Source organism: Apus apus, chromosome 19 (assembly GCF_020740795.1).
Source record: "Apus apus isolate bApuApu2 chromosome 19, bApuApu2.pri.cur, whole genome shotgun sequence".
NCBI classification, from domain to species: Eukaryota; Metazoa; Chordata; class Aves; order Apodiformes; family Apodidae; genus Apus; species Apus apus.
In genome coordinates this window covers 9,106,464-9,133,490 of record NC_067300.1, presented here as the reverse complement: position 1 = coordinate 9,133,490, position 27,027 = coordinate 9,106,464, and the positions used below count along the sequence as shown (strand labels likewise).

Sequence of the window (27,027 nt, the reverse complement as noted above, 5' to 3'; positions counted from 1 at the left end):
TTGTGGCAAACCCTTTTCTAGGGGCTGTTTGCTTGGAGCATGTTGCCTTTTAACTGGCTGCCCTGTTGGTTTTCACCCTGTAGATCGGGGACCGGAACGGGGAGCTGACAGCCCAGGTGAACATGGCCCAGCTCCAGGCAGCCCTTGGCCTGGGCCCCGGGGACAAGGACGTGGGCACAGCTCATCACTGCTCTGGCTACGAAGCACAGGGTGAGTTTCTGGGCTTTTGCTGGCACTGGGTCTCGTCAAAGCTGTAGTATGGTCTGTGGGGACGGGGGGAAGTGGGCAGCATGGAAGGGAAATAATTATGCCAGAGCAAGATGAGGCTATTGAGCATCTTTACCAGAAAGGAGATGGTGGTATGTTCTCTCTGTGCTTTCCATAAGCTGCAAGGACAGGGAAGGATCTGTCCCAAAAAAGGAGCAGAATGAGTTAATGGAATTAATCTGCATCAAGAATAAAATTCCTTGTACCAAGCAGCAAATCAGCTTTTTTCTCTTTTGAAGCTTTTCAGGGCCCTTCTAACTGGTTTGACTGACAGAGCAAGCTTTTGCAAGGTGGCTGCTAGGGATTTTTTTTTCCTGCTCTTGGTCTGATTAGCACCTAAGGAACAAGCCTACAGCAGGGGCTGAAGGCAGGTTGTGAGCATCAGCACACTGGTGCTGTCTCACCCCTGGGACACCTGCAGGGATGCCCAGAATGGAAACAAAGATGTGGCAACGCTTGGTCACAGCAGATAAAATGGCTTTATGCACCACACTTGGCCCTGAATCGTTCTGCCTCCACTTCCCAGGGAGCAGGAGAGCACAGCTGGGTCCTCACCACAGCTTCTGCCAGGCTGACCTGTCCCCAGCTCAGGGACTGTCTGCCTGTCCCTGCCTGCTGCAGCCACTCCTGGGTGCCTGGCATGGGGCACTTCCAGCTGGGTGCTCTGTCACTGTAGACAGACTTATTAATTCACACAGATGAAGCTGCATCCCAGGAGGCTGATTAAATATGACCTTGTTAGTGCAGAGACACTTTCTCAGGTGATGTGTTCTCTTTCCTGTTGGTAGACCTGGGGTAGAGAGCTGGTGCTTGGGCTGAGACACAGTGTCCTGGGAAGGGGACAGGCTGCCTGTATGTTGGATTCTGTGTTGCTCCTGAAGGTACAGCCTGTGTCAGGACTAAATCTTTTCCCTAGAAGTTGAGCTGTGGGTGAGGGAGCCAGACTGCCCTGCTGTGCCAGAGAGCTGAGCTGTTTCCTCGAGGGCCATGTGGGACACAACAGCTGCCCCAGCCTCCCTTTGCACATCGTGTCCATCCTTGTAACTCCTGGGAAGCTTCTTCAGAGCCTTCCCTTTGTTCCTGACACCTTGTTAGGGGCTTTCTTTTGGCAAATTATCTTGCTCTGAAAGGGGAATAGGAAATTAACCTTGATGTTGCTGCTGCTCCTGTGACAGCAGAGTGTGGAGGAAACAAGCTGATGGGGCTTGAATCTGGGCTTGAATGCAAGCTGCTGTGGGCTGGGCTGGTGTCCCATTGCAGGCAGGACAGTGTGCCTTGGGGGTCAGGGTGGGTCCTGGTGTGAGCAGAGCCCCTCCTAGGGAGAGCTGAGCCTGGTGTGTGGCAATGTCCCCCACTGTGTCCCTGACACAGCCCCGCTGACCACATCCTGCAGCATGAGACTCGCTGCAGGGTGGGGATTTTTGCTCAAGGCAGGTGGCAAACCTGGTCAGTCACTGGGCTGAACTGCAGGGGAGGCAAGGCAGAGCCAGCATGTGGGCTGGTTGCTGCCCTCTGTGTTCCAGAGATACCTGTGCTCTTAACAGCTGGAGCCAGCAGTGATTTTTCTGTCATCTGACAGCGCCAGACAGCCCCAGTGATGGCTGGGGGGTGGGAGAGGGGCTGAGCTGCTGCAGGCAGGGACAGTGTTTGCTGGAGGTTGCAGTGACCTCGTTCATCTGTGGTGCCATTCCTCACATTCCCAAGGCTGGGGCTGTTGTCTACAGAAGGACAAAATGTTCTCTGGAGGAAAAACAGCAAATGACTGGAGTTTGAAGTGTGGGAGAGGGAGGGACTGCAGGGCCCTGGGCAGGTGTCATTGTAGAGTAGGGATTCTTCAGTCATGGGGATGTGGGGGCTGCTGCCCCTCAGCTGGTCCTGGAAACCAGCCGAGGAGATAAAAATCAGCTGTCCTTGTGCTCTGTGGGCTTGTGCTGTGCAGCAGAGCTTTGCCAGAGAGAGTGAGAGTATTGCAGTGCTTAGCCTGCTTCTACACGTGCATCTCAGGTGGGAAAGGTTCTGTCCCTGTGAACTGGAGAGAGGGTGAGTCTGCAGGACAGCCTGTGGAGAGGAGCCTGACTCCTTGATTTCTCCTTACCTTTTTGTTCCGGCTTTTATTCTGAACTTCAGTGAAGGATAAGAGAGGCCACCAACCTGTCTCTGAGCCCTTGAGAAGAAGGGAGATGTATTTAATGGCTGCCAGGAGCTTTAGTGCCCTCCTGTGCAGCTATTAAATGATTTAAAAAGCATAATTATTTGTATTATTAATACCAGCAATTTACAGCAAGAGGAGCATCTGTTTCTGTAATAAGAAGCAGGTGAGAGCACTGAGATCCAAGTTGACTTCTGAACCAGCCGTGCTTTTTGATGTCAATAAATCTCATGGTGGGGACAGCTTTCACATTTTTTCCCTTCAGATTATTTTCCCTGCTTAAGTTTATACAATGTCTACATATTCATAAGGATGCTAAAATCATCTGGTAGGGCAGGCATGTTACAAAACACATCCACTTCATCAAGCATTGCTTGGGCATTGCTCTCCACCGGGGGCCTGCAGGAGGAAGGAGTGTCTAATGTTTTCCTCTGCGGTTGTGACTCCTCTTTCTGAGCTCTTTGTAATTTTAATTAATATTCTGAGAGCAATTGCATGTCAGAAGACAAAGCTGGAGGCCAGGGAAGTGGGGCAGTGCTGCAGAAGTCTTGTGAAAGCACCGACCTTGTCAAGAAATGCAAACACGGAGAGCTTACAGCAACAAACCAAAATAAGCCAGGGAGTAGCTAAAACATGAAACAAATAAACAGAGATTGTGTCTGGTGGGCTTTTGCCTTTGGAGAGAAGGGAACTTGTTGTGCCTACAAGGGAGTTGTTTTGTTGGGTTGAAGGCAACCATGAACAAGAAGTGCTGTTTGGTGCTCCGAGCCCCATCCAACCTGGCTGAGTTGACTGTGCCTGGTGCTTGGTGGGTCAGGAGCACAGAACTGAGACCTTTCTAGACTGAGCCTGGTGGCACCCAGGTGGGTAACTAAGGGTCTCCATTGCACCCTGGGCAGGGTGCTGCCTTGTAGCATTCTCCCCTGCAACTCCTCCTTGTCAGCTCTCCCCTCTGGAGGCTGGCACCAGCTGGGGCAACTTGCCAGCTTGGAGGAGAGCACCAAGGAGGGGCTTGCCCACCACCAAAGGGCTGGAGGTGCCAGACAGAAGGCAGGAAGCAGCCCTGGCCAGCCTCAGTGTGTCTCCAAAGTGGCAACTGGCTCTAGGCTGCTTTTCTTCCACCCTCAGCAGCGCAGCAGCCTCAGTCATCGTCTCTGCTGGCAGTGGTGGTGTTAGGAGACACTGAGCAGCACCTCTGCTGGCAGCTGGGTGTAGGTGGGAGGGGTGTAGGTGTTCCAGAAGGCGCTGGTGTGTAGCTGCTTTCAGAGCACTGGAAGCTGCTTCCTGGCTCGGTTTCTGTGCAGGTTGCAGAAAGCAGACACTGCCCAGCCATGCTCAGCCAGCTCCGAGGGCAGGGAAGGATGTGGCCACGAGCCTGGCTGCCCCTGCGCTCTGCATGCCTGCTGGAGAAGGGTGGGCCAGTCTGCTGCTCTGGGGGTCAGGAGCTGGAGCCCTGCTGGGCCCTGTGTGAGGGGCAGCCAAGCTTCAGGTTGTTTTCCTAAGTGGTGAAGTAGGCAGTTGAGCCTGGGTGGGCATAAACCCCTCTCCTTCCTGGGCAGCAGGCAGCTCAGTGTGGCTTTGAATGTGGGTCTTCGCATCCTCAAAGCAGTTTTGAGCTTGCCTTCTTCACAGGAATCTTTGAATCCTTGGATCAATTAGACAGGGATAGAAGAAGTCTACTTTTATGTTTCCCAGCCCGTTTGTTTGTTTGTTTGCTTTTAAATATCTTTGAAGTATCTAAGAAGTGTTTAGGGCTGTTGAAATAGCTGGGTTGAGCAGCCCTCCATTGACAGAGCAGGAAGGAGGCATTGCTGCTAACCAGCTGTGCCTCAGGCTGGGATGCTGCCCAGTGTAAGGGATGCTCCTTCTCCGTGGTTTACTGAGCCCTTCTGCAAAGGAGTGTGCTGGTTGACAGGTCAGAGATGTGTCCCTCTGAGACCAGTGTCCTTCTGGCAGTGCGACAGCCCTGTCCACGGTGGCTGCTGTGTCCGTGTCCGGGCAGGGTTGGTTTGCCTTCAGCTGAACAGGCGAGCGCAGAAGTCCCGTTGCTAACGGCTTCAGCACGGAACCTGCCCCGTTCTTGCCAGTCATGTTGAGTAAACACAGCAATTGAAATGGCTTAATACTAAGTATATTAATTTTGATTTTTCCCAGGGGCTGATGGGCTGCAGCTCAGCCCTGTCTCGTTCCAAAAATGAAAGCCTGAGGCTGTGCTGGTTAATTGTACCTGCTTACGCAGGGTTTTGATGGATGAGGTTGTTGACTGAAGCAGAGTAGCTTTTAGCTAACTGGAAGGCAGAGTGCAAGGTGGTCTGGTTTGCTGTATTGTGCTCTAGCAGATGCTCAGTGGAGCTTTTGCTTCTGAGCAAATGTTCCCACATGCCTCCAGGTAAGGCACTGCAGGAAGGGGTCCAAAAAGACCTGAGTCTGTGGTGGTCCTTGCTGTGGTGCTTAAGGGAGGGGGGATGAACGTCTGAGTCATTTGGATTTAAACTGAGTAACTCAGCACTCAGTTCAAACTGCCCCAGTATTTGCTTTATGGAATTTTAAAATACACTTCTCAAAGTGTTAAGAAGTATTTCATGTTCTCCTCTCATCTTGTTCTGTACATGAGCCTCCTTCCTAGTGTCAATGTAAAGTACAGCAAGACTTCTCAACTCACAGTAGAGGAAAGGCTCCAGGACTGGAGGAGAAGACAATGTGCTAAAGAAACTCAAGTGCTTGTTTTATCTTGATGCCAGGGGAGACTGCAAGTGCTGGAAAGAAGAAAGAGGGCAGTTCTTGAAGCCTGGAGCAGAGAAGATGCAGGGTGGCTTTTGGAAAAACCATCCATCAATCAAGGAACCTATTATTGTAGGGGGAGCTAACTGTTTGGAAGTAGTCAGTTCCTTACACAAACTCCTGCTCCAAGCTGGAGAGCCCAGAGTTCCCTTTGGCAGCGCTTGCAGGCTCCTGGAGCCATCCCAGCTCTGGTGTGTGCTGGCTGTTCCCAAATGCACTTTCCACAGTTTCCTTTGGTAGCCGAGATGTAGGAAATGCCTATGGTGACAACAGTCTTCTGTCTAATAGTACAGTATTACTACTGAGGAAAAAGATGCCTCTGCTTACGGTGTTTTCTTTCAGCACAGAGCAAAGAAAGGGACAGAAGAAGAGAGTTCATTTTCTCACCCAGCTAGAATTACTATCTGTCTCTCAAAGGTCTCTGTGTGGATGACCATGGTCTGCTTTGGCAATAAAGTGAGCAAGGCAAGGTCAGACCCTCAGCTTAAGTCACCCTTATCTGTTGACTGACCTCAGGAATCGTCCTCCACTCAGCAGCAAGACTGGGTACTGGCCTGACAGGGACAGGCACTCAGACCTTGGCTTGGCAGAGGGACCTGGCAGCCTGTAGAGACAGAGCTCATTAATTCAGAGTCCAGTGTGAACAGCCATGTTCCAGTAGCTGAAGGTGCCTGGCTGCTGCAAGCTGGTGACTGATTTCCAGTAGCATCCAGGAGGAGGGATCAAGTACATTGCCCCTCTTTTTAGAAGATTTACTGTGAGTGATCACTGCAAAGCTCTGACGTGTGTTGCTCTTCCTCTTGCCCTCCCTGAGTCAGTCTGTAGGACGCAGCAGCTGTAATTGGACTTGTCTAGCTGCTGGAGATGTTGCCTGTGTTAATTACTGTGTGTCACTTTCTAGCTCCAACTCGATTTCTTTTTGATCTCTGCTTGTTTGACACAAGCTGATAATGGAAGACTGGAGGTCAGGAGGCTCTGCTATATACTGGCAGAGAAAATCCTGCTCTGAGAAGAGAGCCTGCCAAAAGTTCCTGCCAAGCCTTTCCATGGCTCTTGAATTAGCCCTGAGGTGACATGCCTCCTCCCAGCCTGCTCCACCCAGTTCACTTTATCTCCCAGAAAATCCTCCTGTCCCCATAACTGTTGATGTATTAAACAGAGCATTGCCTGGGGGAGGTTATGTTCATAGGAGACTGCTTCTAGCTTCCCCCGACCTTCCCCCAAGGTCTGTCTTTGACTGTCTGTTAGGTGTTGCATGATGGGGTGCTCTGTATTTTCCAGATTCTGCAAATACACACCAAAGTACTTCATTCTTTGGCCTGAATTGCCAACACTTCATTTGAAAATAAGCCTCATTCCAGCCTTGCTCAGAGAACAGCTAATGCCCATTGCATATGTGGGGGAAAACTGAAATCAAAGAAGTGCCCAACATCATGGCAGTTAGTAACAGGTGGTAAGGCTACAAGGTATAAGGTCACCTTGTTACTCAAAGATTGCAGCTTTCCTGAGCTACATTGGTTTTGCCCCCACTGGGGGAAAGTAACTGCCTTGTGCCATCTGTCTCCAAGAAGGACTTTTGCTCCAAGTCTCACCTCTTCCACCTGAATGTGAAGACTCATCTGGTGTGTGGTCCTGAGTGTCTCCTTATTCCTTCTCCCCATCTGAGAAGCCTGTGTGCTAGCTGCTCACCCTGATGCAGTCAGCCAAATATCAAGGGGCTCCTGGGTGCCGTGTGGATGTGCAATTCTGCTCTTGTTTTCAGCCAGTTGTTCAGCTGTCAGGCTGGATTCTGGAGGATGCAAAACTTGGCTGACACATCCGCAAAGCATCTTCTGCCAAATCAGGCAGATAAGCATCTTGATTCAAAAAGTAACTTATTTTTATTACTGCATATTATATATACTGTTTTTTAAGGAAGAGTTTTGCCACTGAGGGGGGGGAAAAAAAAACAACGCAAATTTGTCATACTGGAGAAGTTTTTTGTAGTGCTCAGGATCTGTCTGGAAGGCTGATATTTGCTCAGCTGTGTGCTGTCTGTGTGCCAATGAATACAGCATGTCAGTGCAAACACTGGAGCCCAAATCTTCCCAGCAGAAGAGGTTTCATTCCTGTCCTCCTGCCTCCCAGGGAGGGAGACACTGCAGAGCTGATGTTAGAGGACCTTGCATGGGACTGAAACATTCCTGAGCAAGTCTGATGTGACAGCACAGTGGAAACAACATCCCCATGGCTTCCCCTGGCCCTGGGCTATGAGCTATTTTTATTATTTTCATGTGTGCCATCCTTGCTGTTGTAAGCAGTACCTGCTCTTGGCTTTTGCCTGGACAGTGCAGCCAGAAAAGCCCTAAAACAACCAATAGGGAGAAAAAGGTCATTTTGCCCATCTAGCTGTATTTTCAGCTAGATGAAGCTGAAGAGGTCAGAGCTGTCAGGATTCCCCTGGTCCTTTCCTGTCCAAAGGACTGGGGGTAAACAGATGGTTCTTCCCATGGATCCACACACAGCAGCTTGGTGCCAGCATTTTATGGTGCAGCATCATAAATAACTGATACTATTTGCTTTCTCTATTTAGAGAAAAGTATTGTTCTATCCCAATAACAACTGGGAAAACAAATGCCAGCATTTATCATGCAAATGCTGGCAATAATAGAGGTCAAGTGGATTTATAGTGCCAGAACCCATTATGTGTTTCAAGACTAATTAAAGCCTTAAATGAGATGCTTGTCCTACCCGAGGCTGCTTGGTTGTTGGGGTTTTTTTGTTGTTGTTTTTTTTTCTTGTTGCTGTGTTGTTGTTTTTTTCCCCTTTCCTCTTTAAAGAGCTTGCTCTAATAATGGAGCACTAGCTTGACAGAGCTTTCCTGATTAGATGTCAGCAGCATGTGATTTGAGATGCTCTGTGTGCATTCAAGTTGCTGGACCGTATCTCCACTGTCACTTCTGAGCTTGGTAGGGCTTGCAAACCACCCCAAACAACTGCCTGGCTGGTTTAATGTGATCATATTCAACAATATTTAGAGTTATCTGTGAAAACCAAGGTTCTGAAATGCTGGGGTCTGTACAAACGGGGGGAGGCACCATCCTGTGCTAGAAGAATTCACCCAAAAGACAAGTCAGTATCTCTATTAATAGAGATCTAGACAGAATTGACCTTTTCATGAAAATATATCAAGTGCTTATGCCAAGATATGTTGTGTTTCCTTTGTGGTGCAAAGCCTGTGCTCTGTGGGGTAACTGAGCTGTGTGTGCTGCTCCCCCAGGAGAGCAGGAATGGTGTTGGCTGTACAGCCTTTCCCTGTTGGTCCTCTGTGGAGTCCACTGTCAGGTATAATTCTGCTTCCTCTGGCACAGCCCCCCCAGAGGGACAGAGTGTGCTCCCAGCCTGCACATGGGATTGTTGCTTCATCTGTGTTGGGTGTGCAGGCAGGGGCTTTGCTTTGTCTCAAACAAGGATGGAGGAGGCAGCTCTCCAAGCTGCTGGAGGTGGGGGAGAGCCTAGGAGTTATCAAAGCACATGTCAGCTTGATGAGAGCTCCTGGCAGGGCTCCCCCAGTCATTGCTGCTTGTGTTCTGCTCCATCTTGTCAACTCGGAAATAGCAGGAATGCCAGTGGGGTATGGAGACTGTCCATAGAGGAACAAAGCTGCCCCCACTCTCAACTCAGCCTTGCTCTGCAGTAGCTTTACATGGGATGCTCCCCTCATGATCCTGCAATAAAACACTTCCTCTCACTTCAGCAGTACCTTGCTACAGTGAATTGTTGCTACATAAGCGTTTCTCCTCTTAACTTCACTCTGAAAGCCAAGGACTATTGGGTGTTCTGCCTGTGGTACAGGAACAGAATCCTTGCCTCTGGAGACCACACTGATCCTGCCCTTCCAGGCACTGTGGTGCTGGTGCCAGAGACCTCAGGGACAGGAGAGGAATGGATGGGAAGGAGCTATGCACACCATGTCAATACAGGTTTAGCCTCCCCCTCAGACACGCAGTGCCCAGGGTAGTTCTGCACTGATCAGCTTAAAAAGCCCAAGGAGGGTAGGGAGCACAAACCACCACACTCCTGCTCATGAAAAAGAGGTTGTAGATCAAGGTTCTTGTATCCATGTCATCACAGGTAGCACAAGCATGTGCAGAGGGGCTGTCCTTGTCTCTGCAGGGTGGGCATGGGAGATGTAGGGAAAAAAATGGGCCTAGGTGGGTGTCTGACATGGAAATACTGAGTTAGTGTCCCAAAGCCACAAGAACTGGGTCTGTTTGTGAGATGAGAATGTGCAAGGGAGCTGGGGGAAGCAAATGTGTCTCATAGGCATGCAAGGATGCACTCAAGTATCCCCCATTGCTCTGTTGCAGTAAACTTCCCCTTCCCTGGAATTTCTTGCTCCGTTCCAGGCAGGGAGGTGACTGCTCCGTGGACTTAAAATACAGGAATGTGAAAACCGTTAAACTTGTGTCAGGAACCAAATTGCAAAAGCAAAAAGTAAAAAAACCCAAACCCTTGGTCCATGGTGGTGTTGAGATCGTGGAGGGGGGGGGAAGAGATTTTGAAAACAAATTTTTAAAAAGAAACAGCAACCCTGAGCACTGCGAAGAACAACATCCAAGGAGCTCCAGGAAAACAGGGCATGAATGCAGGCAGTCAGTAGCATTGCTCAGCTGATGTTCACAAGAAGGTTTCAACTTGCTCTATTAGAGACCTCAGTAAACCTTAAAGACAGAGAGAGCATTTACAAATGCCCCTGAGGTTTTCCGTTACTCTGCAGTAGGCTTGGTAAACATGCCAATAAATACTGGAGAGAGAGAAAAAAACCTTCCAGAGGAACAGACCCAGGTTTTCAGCTGCTCCATCTTTTGCCTCCACGGCTGCTGCTGTTGATCGGCACCGGGGGAAGAGGCAGAGTTGAACTTCTGCTGAGGATTAGGGGGTGCTGCAGGTATTTCTGGGAGAAGCAACTTAGAAGAGGCTGAAAGTTACATCTGGAGCCATCTGAGGGAATGTCCTGGTTGGAGATAGAAACTTAATGGGACTCGTTCTGTCATGGGGTGCTTGTGAGTATGGAAGTCTTCCTGCTCGCCTGGAGGACGCGCAGGCTGCCGAGCCTGTCTGGGGCAGAGCAGAGGGGACAAGCTCCTGCAAGGTGGTGGGAATTGCTACAGTTCATTATAACCCTGATTAATAGGGAACCTCTTAATTATTCCAGCTGCTCATTTCAGTGGCTCTGCTTGCTCCACCCGTGGGACAGCTCGTGGTGAGGGGGGATGGCAGGACCAGTGTTTAGCCCTGGCACTGATTGTGTTTTCTTCTGGAAGAAAACAACTGAGTTGGACAGTCCCAAAGTTGAGCTTCTAACTCCTAACTTCTTCCTCTCTTAGCTCAGCTGAATGTGAGATCCACCTGGTAACAGAGGGACATCAAAGCAACTGAAAAAGACAAATGGTTCTGTGTGCCCTGGTTGCTGGGGTGCTCTCAGCTGACTGTGTATATCAAGTTAACAAAGGGGAAGGCAGGTTTTCTCAGATCAGAGATTAATGGTTTCTGGCCAGTGGTTTAATGCTATTGCAAACGTACCAAAGCACCTGAGGATGGAGGTGCATCACTAACAGCTACAGCCTGTTGGCAGCGCTGGGTGTTTATCCCATCAGACACACTTTGCTTCTTGCTTTCCTGGAAGTGGCCGTTAACAGCCGCGCTGACGCGCCCTTCCAGGTCTGCCCTCGCCTCTTGGGCATCGCTTTGAAACCCAGATCTACCACCTGATTAAGTGTTTGTAGGTGTCTTTTATTCCAGACTCGATTGGTTTATGACTTTTGTGCCTTCTCTCTTGTTAAGTTTGTCCAATGAGCAGCTCATTGGCACCCTGGGTTTGAAAGGGGCCCGTGGGGTGGTGGGAAACTGGGCAATCTTTAGGTTTGAGGAGTTTGCTGTTGCAGGAACCACACAAAGCTCAGTGGTTTCTGTTCTCAGGGCTCAGCACAGGGATGGGTTTCAATTCACATGCGTTGATTCAGCCTCCCCCAGGATTTCCCCTGAAGCTTGGAAGTTGTCATGGGACCTGGAGTCCAAAGCCTTTGGGGATGTTGCTGGTGTGGGATGTCATGTGGTGCTCAGCCAAGCTGAACCTTCAGGGAAGAGGAGCAGGAGAGTGAAAGGGCAGAAGTTTTCCCAGCCATGATTAAGACATCCCAGGGTGATTTTGTAAATCCTGGCTGGGTTAGTGAGCAGGGCAATAGAAGCTGGAAGCAGGTTGGAGGGAGACATGGAGGTAGAGAGAATTTGGAAAGTAGGAGTTGAAACTGAACTGTGTTTCACCCACTTTGTTACTGCTAGAACACTACATTAAAATGAAACTCAAATATATATAATGAATGCTGCCAAATTTTCTAATTTCTCTGTCAGCTTCAGGGCAAGGTTTTGCTCTCCTTAAGGCTGTTTAGGTTCTTATGGTTATGATAGAAAGTATTTGCTCCTTCACTTAGTTTTCCAGCCCTTGTGACTGTAGAGAAAAGTTCAAAGCTGCCTCCCAGATACATTCTTTAAGCTAAAAACATTAAGATAAATCAATAATTCCAGGCATTTATTAAACTATATTTTTGTTATGATTTTTCTCAATGTCAGTCCCCTGACTTCTATGATTTGGAGTGGGGTTGTAACTCCTGAATTCCAGAGACCTCAGTTGAGATCAGGGTCACAGTGTGACCCAGTCACTGGTTTGATAGCAAAAGCTTTGAGCAGCCCAAGCTGTTGCTGCCTGTGCTGTGATAGTGTTGTGAAAAAGATCCAAAACAATGGAAGAAAAAACCCACATTTGAATCTCAAGGACAGCACAGCTGCAGCAGGAGTGAAGGGTCTGCCCTGGTTTGCATTTTATCTGTGTGACATGAGTGAGTGACACCCTCCTGATGTGAGTGTGTTGTTTTACAGGAGCCAGGCCAAAGAGACTCCAGAGGAACAGCATGGACAGCTTCGACCTCCTGAAATTCCCTTCTGAAAAGGTAAGCAAAGACGTCTGGCCTCAAAGATTAAATATCAGTAGGAATCTGTAATGGCTTGTTGACTGGCTTCATTTGCAGGGAAGTATGCAATTAGCAGATATCATTGGAGTCAATGGGATTAACCAAAGAGGGTTTCTAGAGAGCTTGGAGGAGAGGAACAGCTGGTCTAACTAAGAAGGCACTTAACAACTGAAGGCTGAAAAAGCCACTTTTGTGCTTTTTTGAAAAAACAGCCCTTTACTGAGAGGGTAATCGCTGGTGGTTTAGCCCCTTAGTGGCTGGTGGCAAATCTCGGTGCCTTGTTAGCCCAGCAGAGTGCTGCATCAGCATGAGTGGGCAAGGAGAGGTCAGGAGCAGGAGATGGTGCATTGCAGGAGGCAAAGGGTTTTGTTCCAGGGGCTCCAAGAATTGCCTCTGCTCTGCTTCGCTGCTGGAAATGTCAGATCCAGGCAGATCAGCGTTTCTTGGCCTCGCCAGGGCAAAGGCTGTTCCTGCAGTCAGCTGGGAGGCACTGAGCCTTTCCACCTACAGGGACCATTTCAGTTTCTCAGAAAATCCTGCACAGGATTGTTGGGGCTGCCATGGGGCTCAGCTGTGCCTGTTCCCAGAGGAGGTGGCCATGCAGGCCATCACGCTCTACCTTTTTAGGAATGTCTTTGGCACAAATCATTAACATTATTCCAGCACTTTCCAGACACAGGTCTCCTGAGTGTCCCAGGGGACGTTTCCCCATTTACTGAAGTGTCACAGAAGCAAAAAAGCTCACCCAAGTTGCAGGTAGGTGCAGATGGTCAATGGGAAGCAACCTCAGGCTTGCAAAACCATTTGGGTGTCTGAACATCCCAGTAAGCACTGGGAGGGCCAGACAAAAGCTCCCCCCTGAATTAACTCTCTTGGGGAGTTAGATGCCAGAGACTCTCAGGTATTTTTATTAATCCTCCCAGCTGCCCACTGGTTGTTTTGGCTCCTACTTGCTTTCACCAGGCTGACTGTCCCTGGGGAGCTGATAGCAAGGACAGCAGTGCCAGGGTGACATCGATCTTGTATCCTCATCGGAGCAGCACGTCCCAGAGGACACTGGCAGGGAGAGTTTTGCTGATATGTGATTTGCTGCTAAAGCTGTTGGTTTCCTGCTCTTTGCTGTAAAAGCTGAGCCTCATTCAATAGTTCAGGCAGGGTTATGGGATTTCAGGGATTTCATGTGGAGGCTGGAATAAACAGGAGCTGTGGGCAGTCCAGAACCCTGGAGTCAGACAGGAGTTTTGCTGTTCCCCCTGCTGTGGTCCTGTGGGGGGCTGCTGCTCCTGGGGTGGGGTAATTACAGTAATGGGAGAGGGTTGTTTGCTTCAAGCTAGCTATGGTGAGGGCTATAAAGCTGCAAAGAATAAATCAGTGCAGTGAACCGTGATCTCTCCAGCACCCTCTCGTTACTGTCTCACCCTCTCTGCCCTTGGTCTCTGCCAGAGCCGGCCTTCAAGTCAGCAGGGCCCCTGGTACTGCCCAGGCCAGGAGCTCTGGTCCAGTGTCTCTGCACAGAGTTGTGTGTCTGGCAGAGCCCATCTGCCAGGACAGACCTGTGTCTGCTCTGCATGACCTAGCAGACAGCAGGAACACCTCCCTGATCATCCTGCTCTCTCCAACCTGTGCCTTATTCCTTGTTTTGATCTTTTCTAGTTTTAGCTCCCAGCCATTGGTTCTTGTTTATTCTCTATCAGACTAAGGATCTCTTTATCACATGCTGGTTTCTACCCTGAAGGTGCTTACGTGCTGTAATTGAGTCATCTGTTTTCTTTGTCATGAACTGAACAGTTTGAAGGCTTGAACTGAGGCAGGAAGGCATTGTAAGGAAGTTTCTTTCCAGTTCTGAAATCCTCTTCTGTGGCAGCTTTTCAAGATGTGAACACCACCCTGGCTGCAGTAGCTTCCATCAGTAGCATCCAGGGAAATGAATCTCACCATACTTGTTCCCACTGTCCCTGTTTGTGGTGCAAGGAATGGAAAAGTCTTTTTGGCTACACCCACTCTGCTGTTGGTGTGCTGACACTTCAGATCCTGTTCAGCATCCTTGGCTTTTTGGTGTGTGTGCCCTTAAGTCCCAACCTGGTGGGCCCTTGGGTTATCTCCTGAGCTCTGCTCCAAGTGTCTTGCACCTGCAGGTAGTTGCTGCAGGGAGGACACCCTGGAGGGGCCCCTCAGTGCATTACACGGGGGTGACAATCCTGTATTTTATATGTCTGTGGGAACACTGAGCAGAAGCATTTCAGAGAGCAAAGGAGGACAGCAGTGAGGGAACAGAGCCCTGTGTGTAGCCATCTGCTGTAGTTAGTCATGTTACCCTGCGGTCTCCACGTGCTTCTGGTAGCGTGAGGGTTGGCAAAAGAGCTGAATGGGATTGCAACCATTCATGTTAAATCTATTTTAGGAAACCACTGGGAAAGGGCCCTTCTTCTTGCTGAAGCCACTGAGGCAGGCAATGCTCCTTGTGTGCTGGGAGCCAAATCCTAGAGGTGGGAAATGCTGTGGAACATCTATCATAGCCATGTTCCTTGGGACATAGTCAGGTTATCCATGGGTCAGTGTGGGCTGCAGCATGGCTGGGCACTGGGAAGAAGTGAAGGTACAGCAAGTGGAAGGACTTTGGTATTCTAGGCAAGATGAGCTTGCCACTCTGGGAACTGGTTTTTATGAGTGCAGTTGCCAGAAATCACTAGCAGCAGTGACTGCTTCTCAGCCTTTCCTCCGTCATTCCCTAGGCCTGTAAATAAACCAGCTGGGCCTCTACCTACATACCTGGATATTTTAAGAGGATGGTACTTCTTGTGGAGAAGTTGACTATTCTGTGTTGTTTGGATGATGCTTCCTCTTAACTCATTAAAATCACCTGCTGCAGAGATAAGCAAAATGTCCTCATTCAACCCTGCACATCATGGGTAGCACCTCACACCACCTGAACTTTGTGTCACTCCTTGTTTCTGTGTCTCCTGGTCTGGGGCTACTTGCCAGCAGGTCTCCACATAAACCTGAGACAACCAATTTGTGCAATGACTCTTTCTTTCTTTCCCAAGGACCAGAATGGGGACAGCCATCACATGGGAGGCCTGAAGATCTCTGGAAAGGAGTTCTTGTCATTACCTGCAAGGTCAAAGAAATACCAGGAGCACCAGTCCAGTTCAGAGAGAAAGTCCCACGGGTCAAGTACGTCACCCCTGGACACCAGTGAAGTCCGAGTCCAGGTGTCACAGGCGGTAGGAAGATGGTTTTTTTTCTTCCAGTACTGAGTGTCTTGTAGCATGTTTGTTCTTACCTCATTTCTGACCTGGCATAGGGGTGGCAGTTGGCTGGAAAACAGAGTCTACATCTAGCTCTGCTGTTGGCTATTTGGGCAACTGTAGGCAAATCATTTTGCCTTGTTGAGCCTCAGCTTCACTGTCTGTGAAGCAGAACAATAGTACCAACCTCTATCATAGACTGGCTCATAAGAGTTTGGATTTTGGTGGTGGTATTGGTAACCTTCCCTGGAGGGATAGGAGTTCAGACCTGAACTTTCCAAAGCTTGTGACTGTCAGGATGTGATACCTTGAATTCCAAAAGAACACAGCAGTTTGGAGCCCTCGCTGTGTGGAGTCTGACTTCATCAGCCTCCTGGGGTTGTTGCCTTTTCAGGTTTTTGAGGAGCAACCAAAAACTGTTGGTTGCCTTTGCCAAATCTAGGACCTGAGGTATTGATCCCTCTCATCTCCTCATCACATCGTTGGTCTGCAGAGTGGTCTCTTTGAATTCATCAGTCATTAGGTAGAGATGAAAGAATATAATTTTCTAGAAGCTTCTATTTGGAAGCAAGTTAGGTGGAGCACAGTTCCTCAAGAGCAGAAGCTGGCAAGAGGAGCTGGCCCTGATGTCAGTGATTATGGGTTACTGGCATGCAGCAAGCCCTGTGTTGGGTGTTGAAGAGCTCTGATTCAGTCTGTGCTTGGCTCCCTGGAAGGTGGTGGGGGTCCTGCCCTGGAAAGCTCTCCACCTGCTTCTTGATGTCTTTAGCCTGAACAATTGAGCTGCTTTTATCTTCCGGTTGTGTTGATGTTTGTTGTGACACGTGGCAAATACAACCTACTGGGGAGGCTTCCTGCAGGTGTGTTGGTTTTGTTCTCAGTCCTGGAGACAGGAGTCACACCCACGAACAGTGGCATGTTTCTGGTTTGGGAGAGGGGGCTTGGAGACATTTGAACTCGGTGATCTCAAGTGAGAAGCTCCAAGTCCTCAGCTTGTTCCCAGGAGATGGAGTGTGACAGCAAATATTTAATGATCTGGTGCTTGCAAGTATTTGAGCTTGCTTTGTATTGAGATGTAACACACTATCAGAGTCCTGTGATCATGCAGTGATTCCACATGGAACACATTCAAGCCGGGAAAGACAGGCCTGTTTTTTCTTGGCATTTAAGAAAAGTGAAAGAAAATATTTTCATGCTAGGTAAGAACAAGTCTGAGCTGCAGAGCTTGGGATGAATCCTGTCTGAAGAGTGGGGATGCTTGAAAGTGTTTCTAGCACTGAGTCCTTTGTTCCTGGTCTACAGGTCATGGGGAGAACATGTCTTCCTGGACCCGTGTGCCTATGTACGCATCCCTTTTTGACCACAGACATTCCTGATTTTCAGTTCTCTGACCACTGGAGAGAGGATCTTTACACTAACTGGGTTTTTTTTAGACCTCTCTGAGCTCATTCTTCATTCCCAACAGTGCTCGTGGAAATGTTCTAATAGGAGAAGCATTTCCTACTGCTCACCGGTGCAAACATGATCACTGAGAAGGAAAACAAAGCTCATCCGAGCCAGAAAGGAGGCAGCACCATGGGGGCATCCAAGGCAATACAAAGGCAGAAAAATCCCACTTGCCAGAAATAGCCTTGTATTTTTAACTCAGACATTTAGCCAGAAAGCAAATAAAAGCCTCACTCCATCAAGAGCAAGGCAAAAAGCATTCCTCAGGAGTGTGTAGCTGAGAGGACAAGGGCTGTGCCTAAGAAAAGGTCCCAAGGGGCATTGCTGGCCACCAGTGACCTCTTGACAGCACACATGGGATTTTGGTGTCCATGGAAGAGTAAGTGAAGACAGGGACAGGCACACCCCAGTGGCAGGAGGTGCCTTCCAGTCCCCTGGGGTTCGTGCTGTTGCTGACTCTGGTGGAAGTGTGTGGGCAGGCCAGGGGAACTGCTCCTCCCATCCTGCAGGGGACTGGTGAACACGCAGGAGGGACACAAAGCCCAGAGATTGCACTTGCAGAGGGGTGGCTCAGGCTCCACCCGATGGCTGCAGTGACCTGCATTCACCAGCTGTTCTCCCAAGGCCTCTTCCCTCTGTGCCCTGTCTTTGCAGTGTGCATGTTTTAGCTCCCCACTTGCTTTGTATTTTTGAGTTGAGCCCCAAGAGTCCATTTGTAGTTCAGTTCCCAGGCATGACTGATGCACTTGGTAGAGAAACACCACAGAGTGAATTCAACAGGATGTAGAGAGCAGCAGTGTGTGAAAAAAAATTACATTGTCCTCCTTGCAGACACTAAACATGTCCTGGTTTATCCCAGGAGAGAACAGATCAATGCTCTCAGCAGTGCTTGTGGCTGGAGGAGAAGGGTGACTGCTTGTCTTATGTTTTAAAGAATGCCCCTTGTTTGATATTTAATGGACCATAGGTCATATCCCATAAAAATGATAGTGACAAGTGTTTTATTGAGTTTTTCTTCAGAGCAGTAGCTGTGTACACAGTTACACAGTGTGATCAGGCTTGTGGTCTTTGTGGGCAGATGCTCTGAATGGCAGAGGGGAGTTGGCTTGGCAAAATGCAGGTGGGACACCACAGCCCCCAGCATTGCTCTTGGCAGGGCATCCTGCCATCCTTCCTGGCCAGGAAACACCAAGCTCCCAACTAGGTTTTCCCGCTACCTGTGGGAAAGTGAAGGCAGCTGTGTCTATATCCCCTTTACCTGGAGTTTTTGAAACACTCTCAGAAATCCAGGAGCTCTGCAGGACCCAGATCTAGAGAAGCTCAGGAGGCGTTTGAGGTTCTGCCCTGATCCCTGCAGACCCTGGTGTTGTGATGGGCACTGTTTGTCCTGGCACAGGAGGGAATGCCCTGGTACCCCTGCTGCAGGCAGGGCACAGGGCTGACACCAGCTGCCTGTCCTCAGACCATGCCTCACCACACATGAGAGACCCTCCAGAAAGGGCTCTTTTTCCAGGAGAAAGTCTCTGCAGTGGGCTCTGGCGGATGAGGCAGGGTCACTTGAGGTGAGTTTTGTGTCCCAGCTGACAGCTCTGCAGCCCGACTGGAGCATAAGCCAGAGCTCAGAACATCTCCAGTCAGCATCGTCTTGTGGGTGCTTGCCAAACCTGAAGCAACCAGTTGTCTTGTGTTCTGCTCTTGTCCCTGGCTGTCAGGGGCTACCAGGGCTGCCTCAGTCTGTTGTGGAGGAGTGTGGGTGGGCTTTTTTGAAAAGCTGTAGTTCCCATCCTCGGAACTATTTTTAATCAGATGTAGCAAACCCCACCCAAGGTGGGAGAGAAGCTTTCCCTGGTCAGGCTGTTCAGACAAGAATCCCCCCCAGATTCCTCATTTTGTGAAGGCTCAAAGCAAAAATCCTCTTTAATCCATGAGTAAACAGCAAGCCCTTAATTAGAGGTGAGCTCTAATGGTTGATCTAAGGTGCTTTTATGGGATGCCACAGTACCTGCTGTCCCATCAGAAGGCGTCAACTCAGACTGTGCACATGGTCTTGTGTGCTGCTCTCCCACAGTCGCTTTGCAGGGAGGAACCCAGGGATGCCCAGGAAAAAAACTCATCCAAAGACTCCTAAGCCAAGAGATCTAAGTCCTGCTGTCTTCTCGGCCACTGAGCTCCTTCCAAAGGGGCTTCCTGCAGAGGGCTGGGACAGGGAAGTCCCACGGGTGCGGTGCTTGAGTCAGAGTCTTGGGTTTGCTGCCCATCTCTGCCACCAAATGCCTCTTGTTTACCTCCCTCTTCCCCATCTGTGTGATGGGGTAATGCTGCTCCCCTGCCTACCCTGGGGAGTTTACAGAGGCGTGATGATGGCTGTAAAGTTGTTTGAGCTTTGGATGGCAGGAGCTGTGGTGGTGTTATTAGCATTGGTGATGATGATGCTAATTACTGAGCTGCTGGGAAACTCCCCATGGGAGGAGGCAGGAGATGAGAGGGGAGGCAGGGAAAAGTGAAGGGAGGCAAAGTGAGCTCGGGGATGGAGAGGAGCCTGTCCATGCTGGCAGCTCTCTCGGGCTCTAGGAGAAGGGCTCAGCCTGTTGGCAAAGCTGTGGGGATGCTGGGATGGATAGGAGAAGCCATGGCCCAAGTGCTGCGTAAGGTAGGAGCGTGTGGTCCCTCTGCCCTCAGACCTTCCTGCCACTGTTCTGCAAGATGCTGGCGTGGCACACAATGGAGAGCTTCTGCAGAAGGATCACGTTGCTGGTGGGGCAGAGGTGGGTTTCCTTACCCCTCTCCTGGCCCCATGAAGTGGGGGAATTTCCCAGCTGTGGCTGGTGGCCGCTGGGAGGAGAGAGACCAACACTGCCTGGAGCTGGGGGTTGGGCATGGACAGGGTCTTCTGCAGGTCTGAAGCTCCTGTGGGAATACTCAAGGCTGAGTGCCTGGTTCTCCACAGGCAGAGCAAAGGTGGGTTTGGTCTGGGAGAAGCTGGTGAGGGTGAGGTGCGTTTGGTCACATTTCCTCTCAGTTGCAGCAGAGCCCTGAGCAAAAGTAGCCACGTTAGAGCCTGGTCCCTGTGCCCTGCAGTTGTGGGGACCAGATCCAGGTGCAGCCTGGGACTCGTGCACCACACACCCTCTGAGGTTTCTCTCTTTTAAGAGTAACATCAAAGCAGAAGGTTTTCTATTGCGTGAAGCTTTGCAGACATCAAAGGCTTGCTCATAAATTTAACCTCTCTGCTCCAATGTGGAGAAGGTCATAATGCTCCAGCTCTTTATTGACTTGGTAACTTCATGGTTTTGAGGTTTACTAGAAGGATGGGATTTCTCTAACACTATCAGAGGTTGTATGTCCCTTAGCCCCCTCTTTGAAAGAGTAACCACTGTGGAAAAAGGAGAGGATCCATGGAAGAAGGGGGCTGTGTATCCCTGAAAAAGCTGCTGGGGAGGGGCTGGGAACCTGCCCCAATTCTGGGCCTTGCATTCAGGGTTGGCACTGAGCTAGAGTCTCCAAGGTCAATGGGACTGTGCACATGCCAAAGATCAAGGGTTAAAGCACTTTATTGGTTCAAGGTCCAACAGCTGGAGCAAAACCCATGGAGAGAGGTAAGGATCAAATCCTTTCCCCTCCTTGGGCACCCATGCTCTAGATGTGGTCCTGTTCATCTGGACTCTCCTCTTCCCAGAGGAGTCCCTCAGCTTGAGGGAGCACTTCCTCCCTCTTCCAACCTGTGCTCCACCCTGTCCCTTGCAAAGACCATTTATAGTCAAGAGAAAGAGGAGCTGTGTGTGATTGCAGTGACAACTTGCAGAGATGGGTTGCTGATGTATTTAGATGCTGAACAATTTTTGAGCATGCTGCATTGCCAGACATTCCCTAGGACAAATGTTTTTATGAGACCTTTTTTATTGTTAGAGTGAGAAGCAACCACAAAAGATGGGAAAATTTTGTAGCTCATACCCCCACCCCAGAGGCAGATTGCCAGAGCTCTTGTGATGGTTTTCTCTCTCATTATTTACTAAGATTGTCAGGTTGCAGGAGTGATGCACAGAGCAGATCCTCGTGGTTGACCCTCTGCCTGGCCTGCAAGTGCCAGAGCTCAGTTCCTGGTGTCACTGGGCAGGGAACAGAGCTGTGAGTGGCCAAGCTGGGCAGCAAGGTCCTGCCTGTCCCTGCTGAATCCTGTGCTGTCCAGACAGCACTAGGGTGTCAGGTGCCCTTATCCATCCCCTGTGACTTCACCCTGGACTGCAGAACGGGCCAGGTGGGTGCTGGGGTGCAGGGATAAATACAGCCCCCGGGCTTCCTCCTGGACACTTGTGCTCTGCCCCCAAGGGATCTTTTCCCTGCTTGTCTATTGTTGTTTGAGGCAAGATTAAACTGGTATTTTCTTGCAGTCCCTCAGGAGCTTGAACGTGGGGGGGTCACACCAGGCAGCCTCTTTTGTCTTACTGATGTGTAAACTACCACAATGCAAGGGCAGTGCAGACACCCACCCCCATCCCACAGCCTTCATGTTCTGTTTCACTGCATGGGTGTAATTATACCATTATCATTGGTCAGACTTTCTGGTGTAAACGTGCTCTAAGAATCCAGGGGAAAGGGGGATGGAGAGGAAGAGAGAAGCCAGAGCCAGGGAGAGGGAAGGCAGCTGCTGCTAAATTTAAGACTGTTCCTATGACACCTGGAGGCTGCTGTGCTGGTGTCAGTCCTGTTGGAACTGAGCAGGTAAACACTGAACCAAAGCTACTTCTTGCAATGCTTTATCTTCCTGTTCAGTTTGTGGGACTGTCTGTAGAGCTTTGGGCAGGCACAGACCTGGGGAGAGGCTGTGCTGAGATATTTCCTAGCTGGAGGTAGGATGCAGTGGAAGACTTTCTGGAGGACTCTGGTCTGACAGGTACTGGGAGGCTCTTTCAGGGATTCGGGTTGTTTGGAGAAGCAACCAGTGATCTGGTTCCCTCTCCAGAGTAATCTTAAATTGTCTGACCTTCTTTCCATATGTCTGTATGAGTCTTTTTGTTAAGCTCTAGGGCTCTCCTTTTCTTAGCTCCTCTCCTCTGACTCAGGTGGGCTGGTTGCACAGATGCTGCATGAGCCAGGAGAGATGTAAAAAATGCTCTCCCAAAGACAGAGCTGCAGCAGAGACAGCAGAGCCAGAGCCAAGAGTTTTGCAGTGCAGAGCCCTGACACACACTGGTCCTTGCTGGGACTTTGGTGCTAGCATGGGAGACAGGGAAATACACTGAGAGATAAAAAATCTGCGGAGAAACTGCACAGAGATGGGGGGGGAGAAAATAACATTTTCTGGCTCTGCCCCTGCTGCATTCATTGCCTCAGAGGTAAATTATCAGTTTCTTCCTTAAATATTAACAGCTGCCAGGTAATGAATTCCCCCTCTCTGTTTTATAATGGCACTAAAATTGGGATTTGCCTTGGTTTTCTCTGTAATTATCCAATGAGAGTGTGTGAGTGAGAGGCAGGCATGGCAGAGCTGGGCCCTGGGGGCTGTGCTGCAGGTGCCTGTGGGGCCAGTGGTGCCTGTGGGGCCAGTGGTGCCTGTGGGGCCAGTGGGGCTGAGCTCCTTTTCCGTGGGCAGCTCTGCTCTCCTGACTGGTTACCTGAGCCCTATGGTTTTAGGATCCTTCATCAAATTGCTTTTTCTTGTGTGGGGAGGGTTTGGGAGGTAGGCTAGCAGACACATGTGGAGTAAAAGCCAGAATTCCCTGCTAGGCTCCTCAGCATCCCACAGAGGAGAAGCTGGTCCTGCTGAGGTGTGGCTGGGAGAGTGTGTGGGGAGGGAGCAGTGTCCTGGGCAGGGAGAGGTCCTGATTCTCTGGAGCACTGGGGACAAGGGCTGTGCTTGTCTCTCTCTGGGAACCTCTTTCCTCACTGCAGATGGACAACTCTGTGACTTGAGGTTTGGTTTTGTGAGAGATCGGGTGTCTTCAAAGAGCTGTGCATGGTTCCCTTTGCTCTGCTGCTGAGTAACAGTCCAGGTTGTGCAGGCCAAGTCTTTTCCTTTGCATCCTCTGCCTTGTTTAAATCCAAAACAGGAGTCTAGAGACTCTTCCTTATGTGTCTTGGGTGCAGAGCAGACTGCTGCCTGGCAGCAATCATCTCTGCCACAGCTTTTGCTTCTGAGAAGATGAAGGGCACTGGCTGCTTAAATGTCCCTTTGCAGCCAGGTCCCAGGGGTGTCTCTGCTCAGAGCAATAGACTCCTCAGCACCAAGGAGACTCTCAGCTGATGCTGTTTTCATTTTGGGAAGGTGACTGCTCAGCTGTGGAATCCCTGAAGGTGCTGTGAATGGCTTTGACATTTCTTAATTTAAGCCAGGAAAAAGCCAGACTGTAGCCTCCAGGTTACCTGCAAATAGTTGACCCTTTCAGTTGCAACAGAAGGTCTGCAGACTGACTAGTCCAGTGGTCCAGGCTGGAGCTGACTAACCAAGCTACTGAAATAAATTCTTCTTCCCTTCACGCATTTTAACTGAGTTTTCAGTTCTTGGCACTTTGGAGCCATAACTGAGGTCTGCTTTCCTCCTTGCACAGCCTTGTCTCCCAGCAAATTGTCAGCCAGCAAGTGGTATGAAACTGTGAAAGGAGATGTTGCACTCAGCATTTCCTAGAAACTGTTGCTTTAAAGAGAACAATACTAAAAAGAAGGATGAATCAAAGCCAGACCAGAGCAATAAAACTCAAAGTGTTTGACTTCTCTCAAAACCTGGAACTCCTCATTCATTTCTAGGGTCTCTGCTGTGCCTGGGGCACTTGGTGTGATCACAGTTCCGGCCTCTTGCATTTAATAAACTGCACATGCCAGAAGAGCTTAAAAAAAAATTAAATACTCCAGGTTCTCTTTGGAGGTAAATCAGTATAATTCTGCTTAAGTCACTGGAGCTGTGATGACACCAGATGACACAGGGGCCTTGTTGACTGGGGATTTTATTTCGTTTTCTTGCATGACTGTCTCTTCCTCAGGCAGATGCCTGTGCATTTTGTTGGTGCTCTCGTGATAAAAAACTGTCATGGCAGCAAGAAGGCTCCCTCAGCCTCTGGATGAGTGTGAGTGCAGCTGTCCAGGGGATGTCAGGGTCAGAGGTGCAGGCAGGCAACCCCTGGCTGGGCAGGAGAAGATCTCCCTGCTCTTAGCAGTCACTGCTGGCTGGGCAGGGCACAACCTGTGACCAAGGTTAATGTGGCAATCACCAGCCTCTGCTCACACCTCGCCTTCAGCCTGTGTCCATGTTTCACATTAGCAGTGCTATTTTGGAGCCTCCCAAAGCAATTAACACCAATTAATCTAAAAAAGCCTAAATAATGCTTTTTCAGAGCCCCCGGCTCCTTCTTGTTTCCCCTGCAGCCCAAACCTGGCAGAGAGCTGAGCCAAGTGAAGTGCTTTTTGTGCAGGGTCTGCTGGGGAGGCTTTGTGGGGTGATGTGCAATTAGAGAAGGGCCCTGAACGATCCCATGGATCCAACTTTTCCATCCTGGATTGTGGTGTCTGTGCCACAGAGGGAGTTGCAGTTCCCTGCTATCACTCATGCTGCAGGAGAGGGGGAACCAGCTCCTGCAGGTCGGCGCAGCCCTCCCCTGAGAGCCAGCAAAGAGTGAGACTACTGACTGCTTGGGTGCAGGAGATGCAACTCCCCTGGGATGGGCAGAAAAGTCCCTGAGGGATTTATTGCCTGTATCTAAAGCCATTTGCATCCTAGTGTTCTCTGGGCACTGTCATGTGGAGCAAATCAGCCTCCTGACCTTTGCCTTCCCCGGACCGAGTGTAGTTTCATCTTGCCCGTTCAAGCAGCACCTACCAGAGCAAGAGCTGGTAGGAGAAGCTGTTCCTGTGTTTGTGTGCGATTTTCGTCTTACCTGTTTAAGCTCTTCTGAGCAGGGCTGTGTCTGACCATTGCTGCAGTGATAAACCCATGGGCAGGGGCCCCAGGACCCTCCCAGCCCCCAGCAGCACCAGGGTTTCATGTCTTGTGGGGTGTCTTGCATAATAACAAGGCCTTGATCTTCAGCGTGGCCTTCAGGCATTGCTGGAATACGAGTAAATAATAATTAAGATCTGGGCGTTTGCTGCAGTGGAAGGTGTTTATGTGAAGGCTGGGTGTCTGTTATGGGTGCTAACGTTGATGGGTATGTGCGGATCCACCGACCAGCTTCGCCCCCATGGTTTCCCCCCCTGGCAAAGGGGCTGCCTCTGTTTGGCTGCTTTTTAAAACAGTGCTGTGCTAAGAGCAAGTAGGTGTCTAAATACAAGTGTGTTTGCAGAAAGCAGCACAGTTTTGGCAATCCAGGCTTTGCAGCGAAGCGCTTGCAGAGTGAGTTGTCAGTAGGTTCCCATTTCAGATGCACCGAGCACAGCGTGTTGTGGGGAGGGGGCAGAGCTGCTGCTGGGGGAGCGTTGGATCCTTTCCACCTCTCGAGGAGCGTGTCCCTCCCTGGCAGCAGGCTCACAGGCACCTGTCTCCTCCATCACCTCCTACTCCTCGGCAGGGCTGGGGGTGGGGAGGTGGTGGTGCAGTCTAGTGGATAGAGAAGGTGCCTGGGAGTTGAGCACTACGCATTCACCTTGGCTCGGTGCTAATTAATCAAGAATATGGCTTATAGCCTTTAAAGCGATGGAGTTATTTTGGTTTAGCAAATTACTGCTCCTCAGCTGAGACTCAACAGCTGAGCGTGGTCCTAGTTCCACCCTCCTCCAACTGCAAAGTAAACCCTGCAACTAGTTTCAGCTAAACCATTGTGCTTTGGGTGTGTCACGACGGGCACGGCCAGGTACCGCGGCGCTGGGTGAGGATGAGCCTTGGTCACACTCCAGGAGCTTCCTGGCGTCTGCCTGTAACCTGAATTGTTTTGAGCAAATAGTTCAGGTTCACTGCCAGTTTTGGTATTCAAGGGATCCTCCAGGTTTATGGTGAGCCAAACTGACCTCTATACCTGCCCATCTTCTTCCACAGACTGGAGGGACTGGCTTGGGATGATAATGCTTCTAACTCGTTTCCTTGGTTAGTGATTTAAGCTTCAGGTGCTAAATCTAGGCGTGTGTTTCTGTTAAATGGTGACAGGGAAACCCAGCCTGGCTTGGCAAATGCTGTCAAAATTTATGTGGAAAAGTTGCTACATTAACTACAGAGAATTGCTGTAGCTCTTTGAGAACTCTTTGAATACACTGACTAATATATATTGCCTCCCAAAGAGACAACAGAAGTCTGGTCTGAGCAGTGTGGGCTGGCTGCCTGACCTGTGATTTCAGGGTGGGTCACTGCATAGCTGGAAAAAGTCTAAATCCAGAACTAATAAGGTTGTTGCACACGGTGGCCAAATCTGAGCACAGTGACACTGGCTTTCGGGCAGTCAGGTCAGCCCTGCACGCAGCAGAGGTGTCAGTAACACCTCAGACAGAGACACCCACGCAGGCAGGCCAGGCTCTGTCTCAAAATGAAATCACAACTTGTATTGTCACCTGCTATTGATCCCGAGGCATGGATTTACGCCACGTGTGGCAGTAGGCCATGCTCCCAGCAGGTCAGCAGTTGCTGTATTAGGGAAGGAGGGAGCGTGGGTGAGTTATTTTGATTTTGTTTGTAACAATAAAACCCAAGTTATTTGAAATCTTAACAACAGAACCAGCTTTTAGCGCTAGCGTTTATAAGGATGAGTGGGCGAGTTTTTTAAAGGGAAAAAAAAAATCTTTGAAAACAGTCCAAGTAAGGGTGATAATTTCATCCCGCAAGGGAAGCGCGGTGCTCAGGGTGGGGAAGGTCTGTGCCAGGGGCTGGGGCTGTGCAGGTGGCAGAGACCACTGAAGGGCATGAGTGTGTTGAGGACACCCTTGGGCACACACTTGCAGCTCCCTGGCACAAGAGCTGGAGTCTGAGGTTGCAGGTGCTGCCTCTGCAGCTCATGGACATCTCTCTCCCTCTCCTTTGCTGCATTGTGCCAGGGGAGGTTTAGACTAAAGATCAGGAAGAATTTCTTTACCAAGAGTAATCAGGCACTGGAACAGACTGCCCTGAGAGCTGGTGGAGTCACCATCCCTGGAGATACTCACAAAATGTGTAGATGTGGCACTTCAGGACATGCTCTAGTGGGCATAGTGGTTTCTTCTGGGTAGACAGTTGGAC

General features: G+C 50.0%; 1 protein-coding gene across 2 annotated transcripts in view; it reads left to right on the top strand.

Moving 5' to 3' along the window:
• The window catches only part of GPSM1 (G protein signaling modulator 1), a 71,379-nt gene that overhangs the window by 33,735 nt on the left and 10,617 nt on the right, over nucleotides 1-27,027 (top strand). For both annotated transcript variants that reach the window (XM_051636884.1, XM_051636883.1), the window contains 3 exons: nucleotides 84-210; nucleotides 12,116-12,186; nucleotides 15,252-15,431. In XM_051636884.1, coding sequence (XP_051492844.1) covers nucleotides 84-210; nucleotides 12,116-12,186; nucleotides 15,252-15,431 — 378 coding nt within the window. The remainder of the gene's footprint in view (nucleotides 1-83; nucleotides 211-12,115; nucleotides 12,187-15,251; nucleotides 15,432-27,027) is intronic.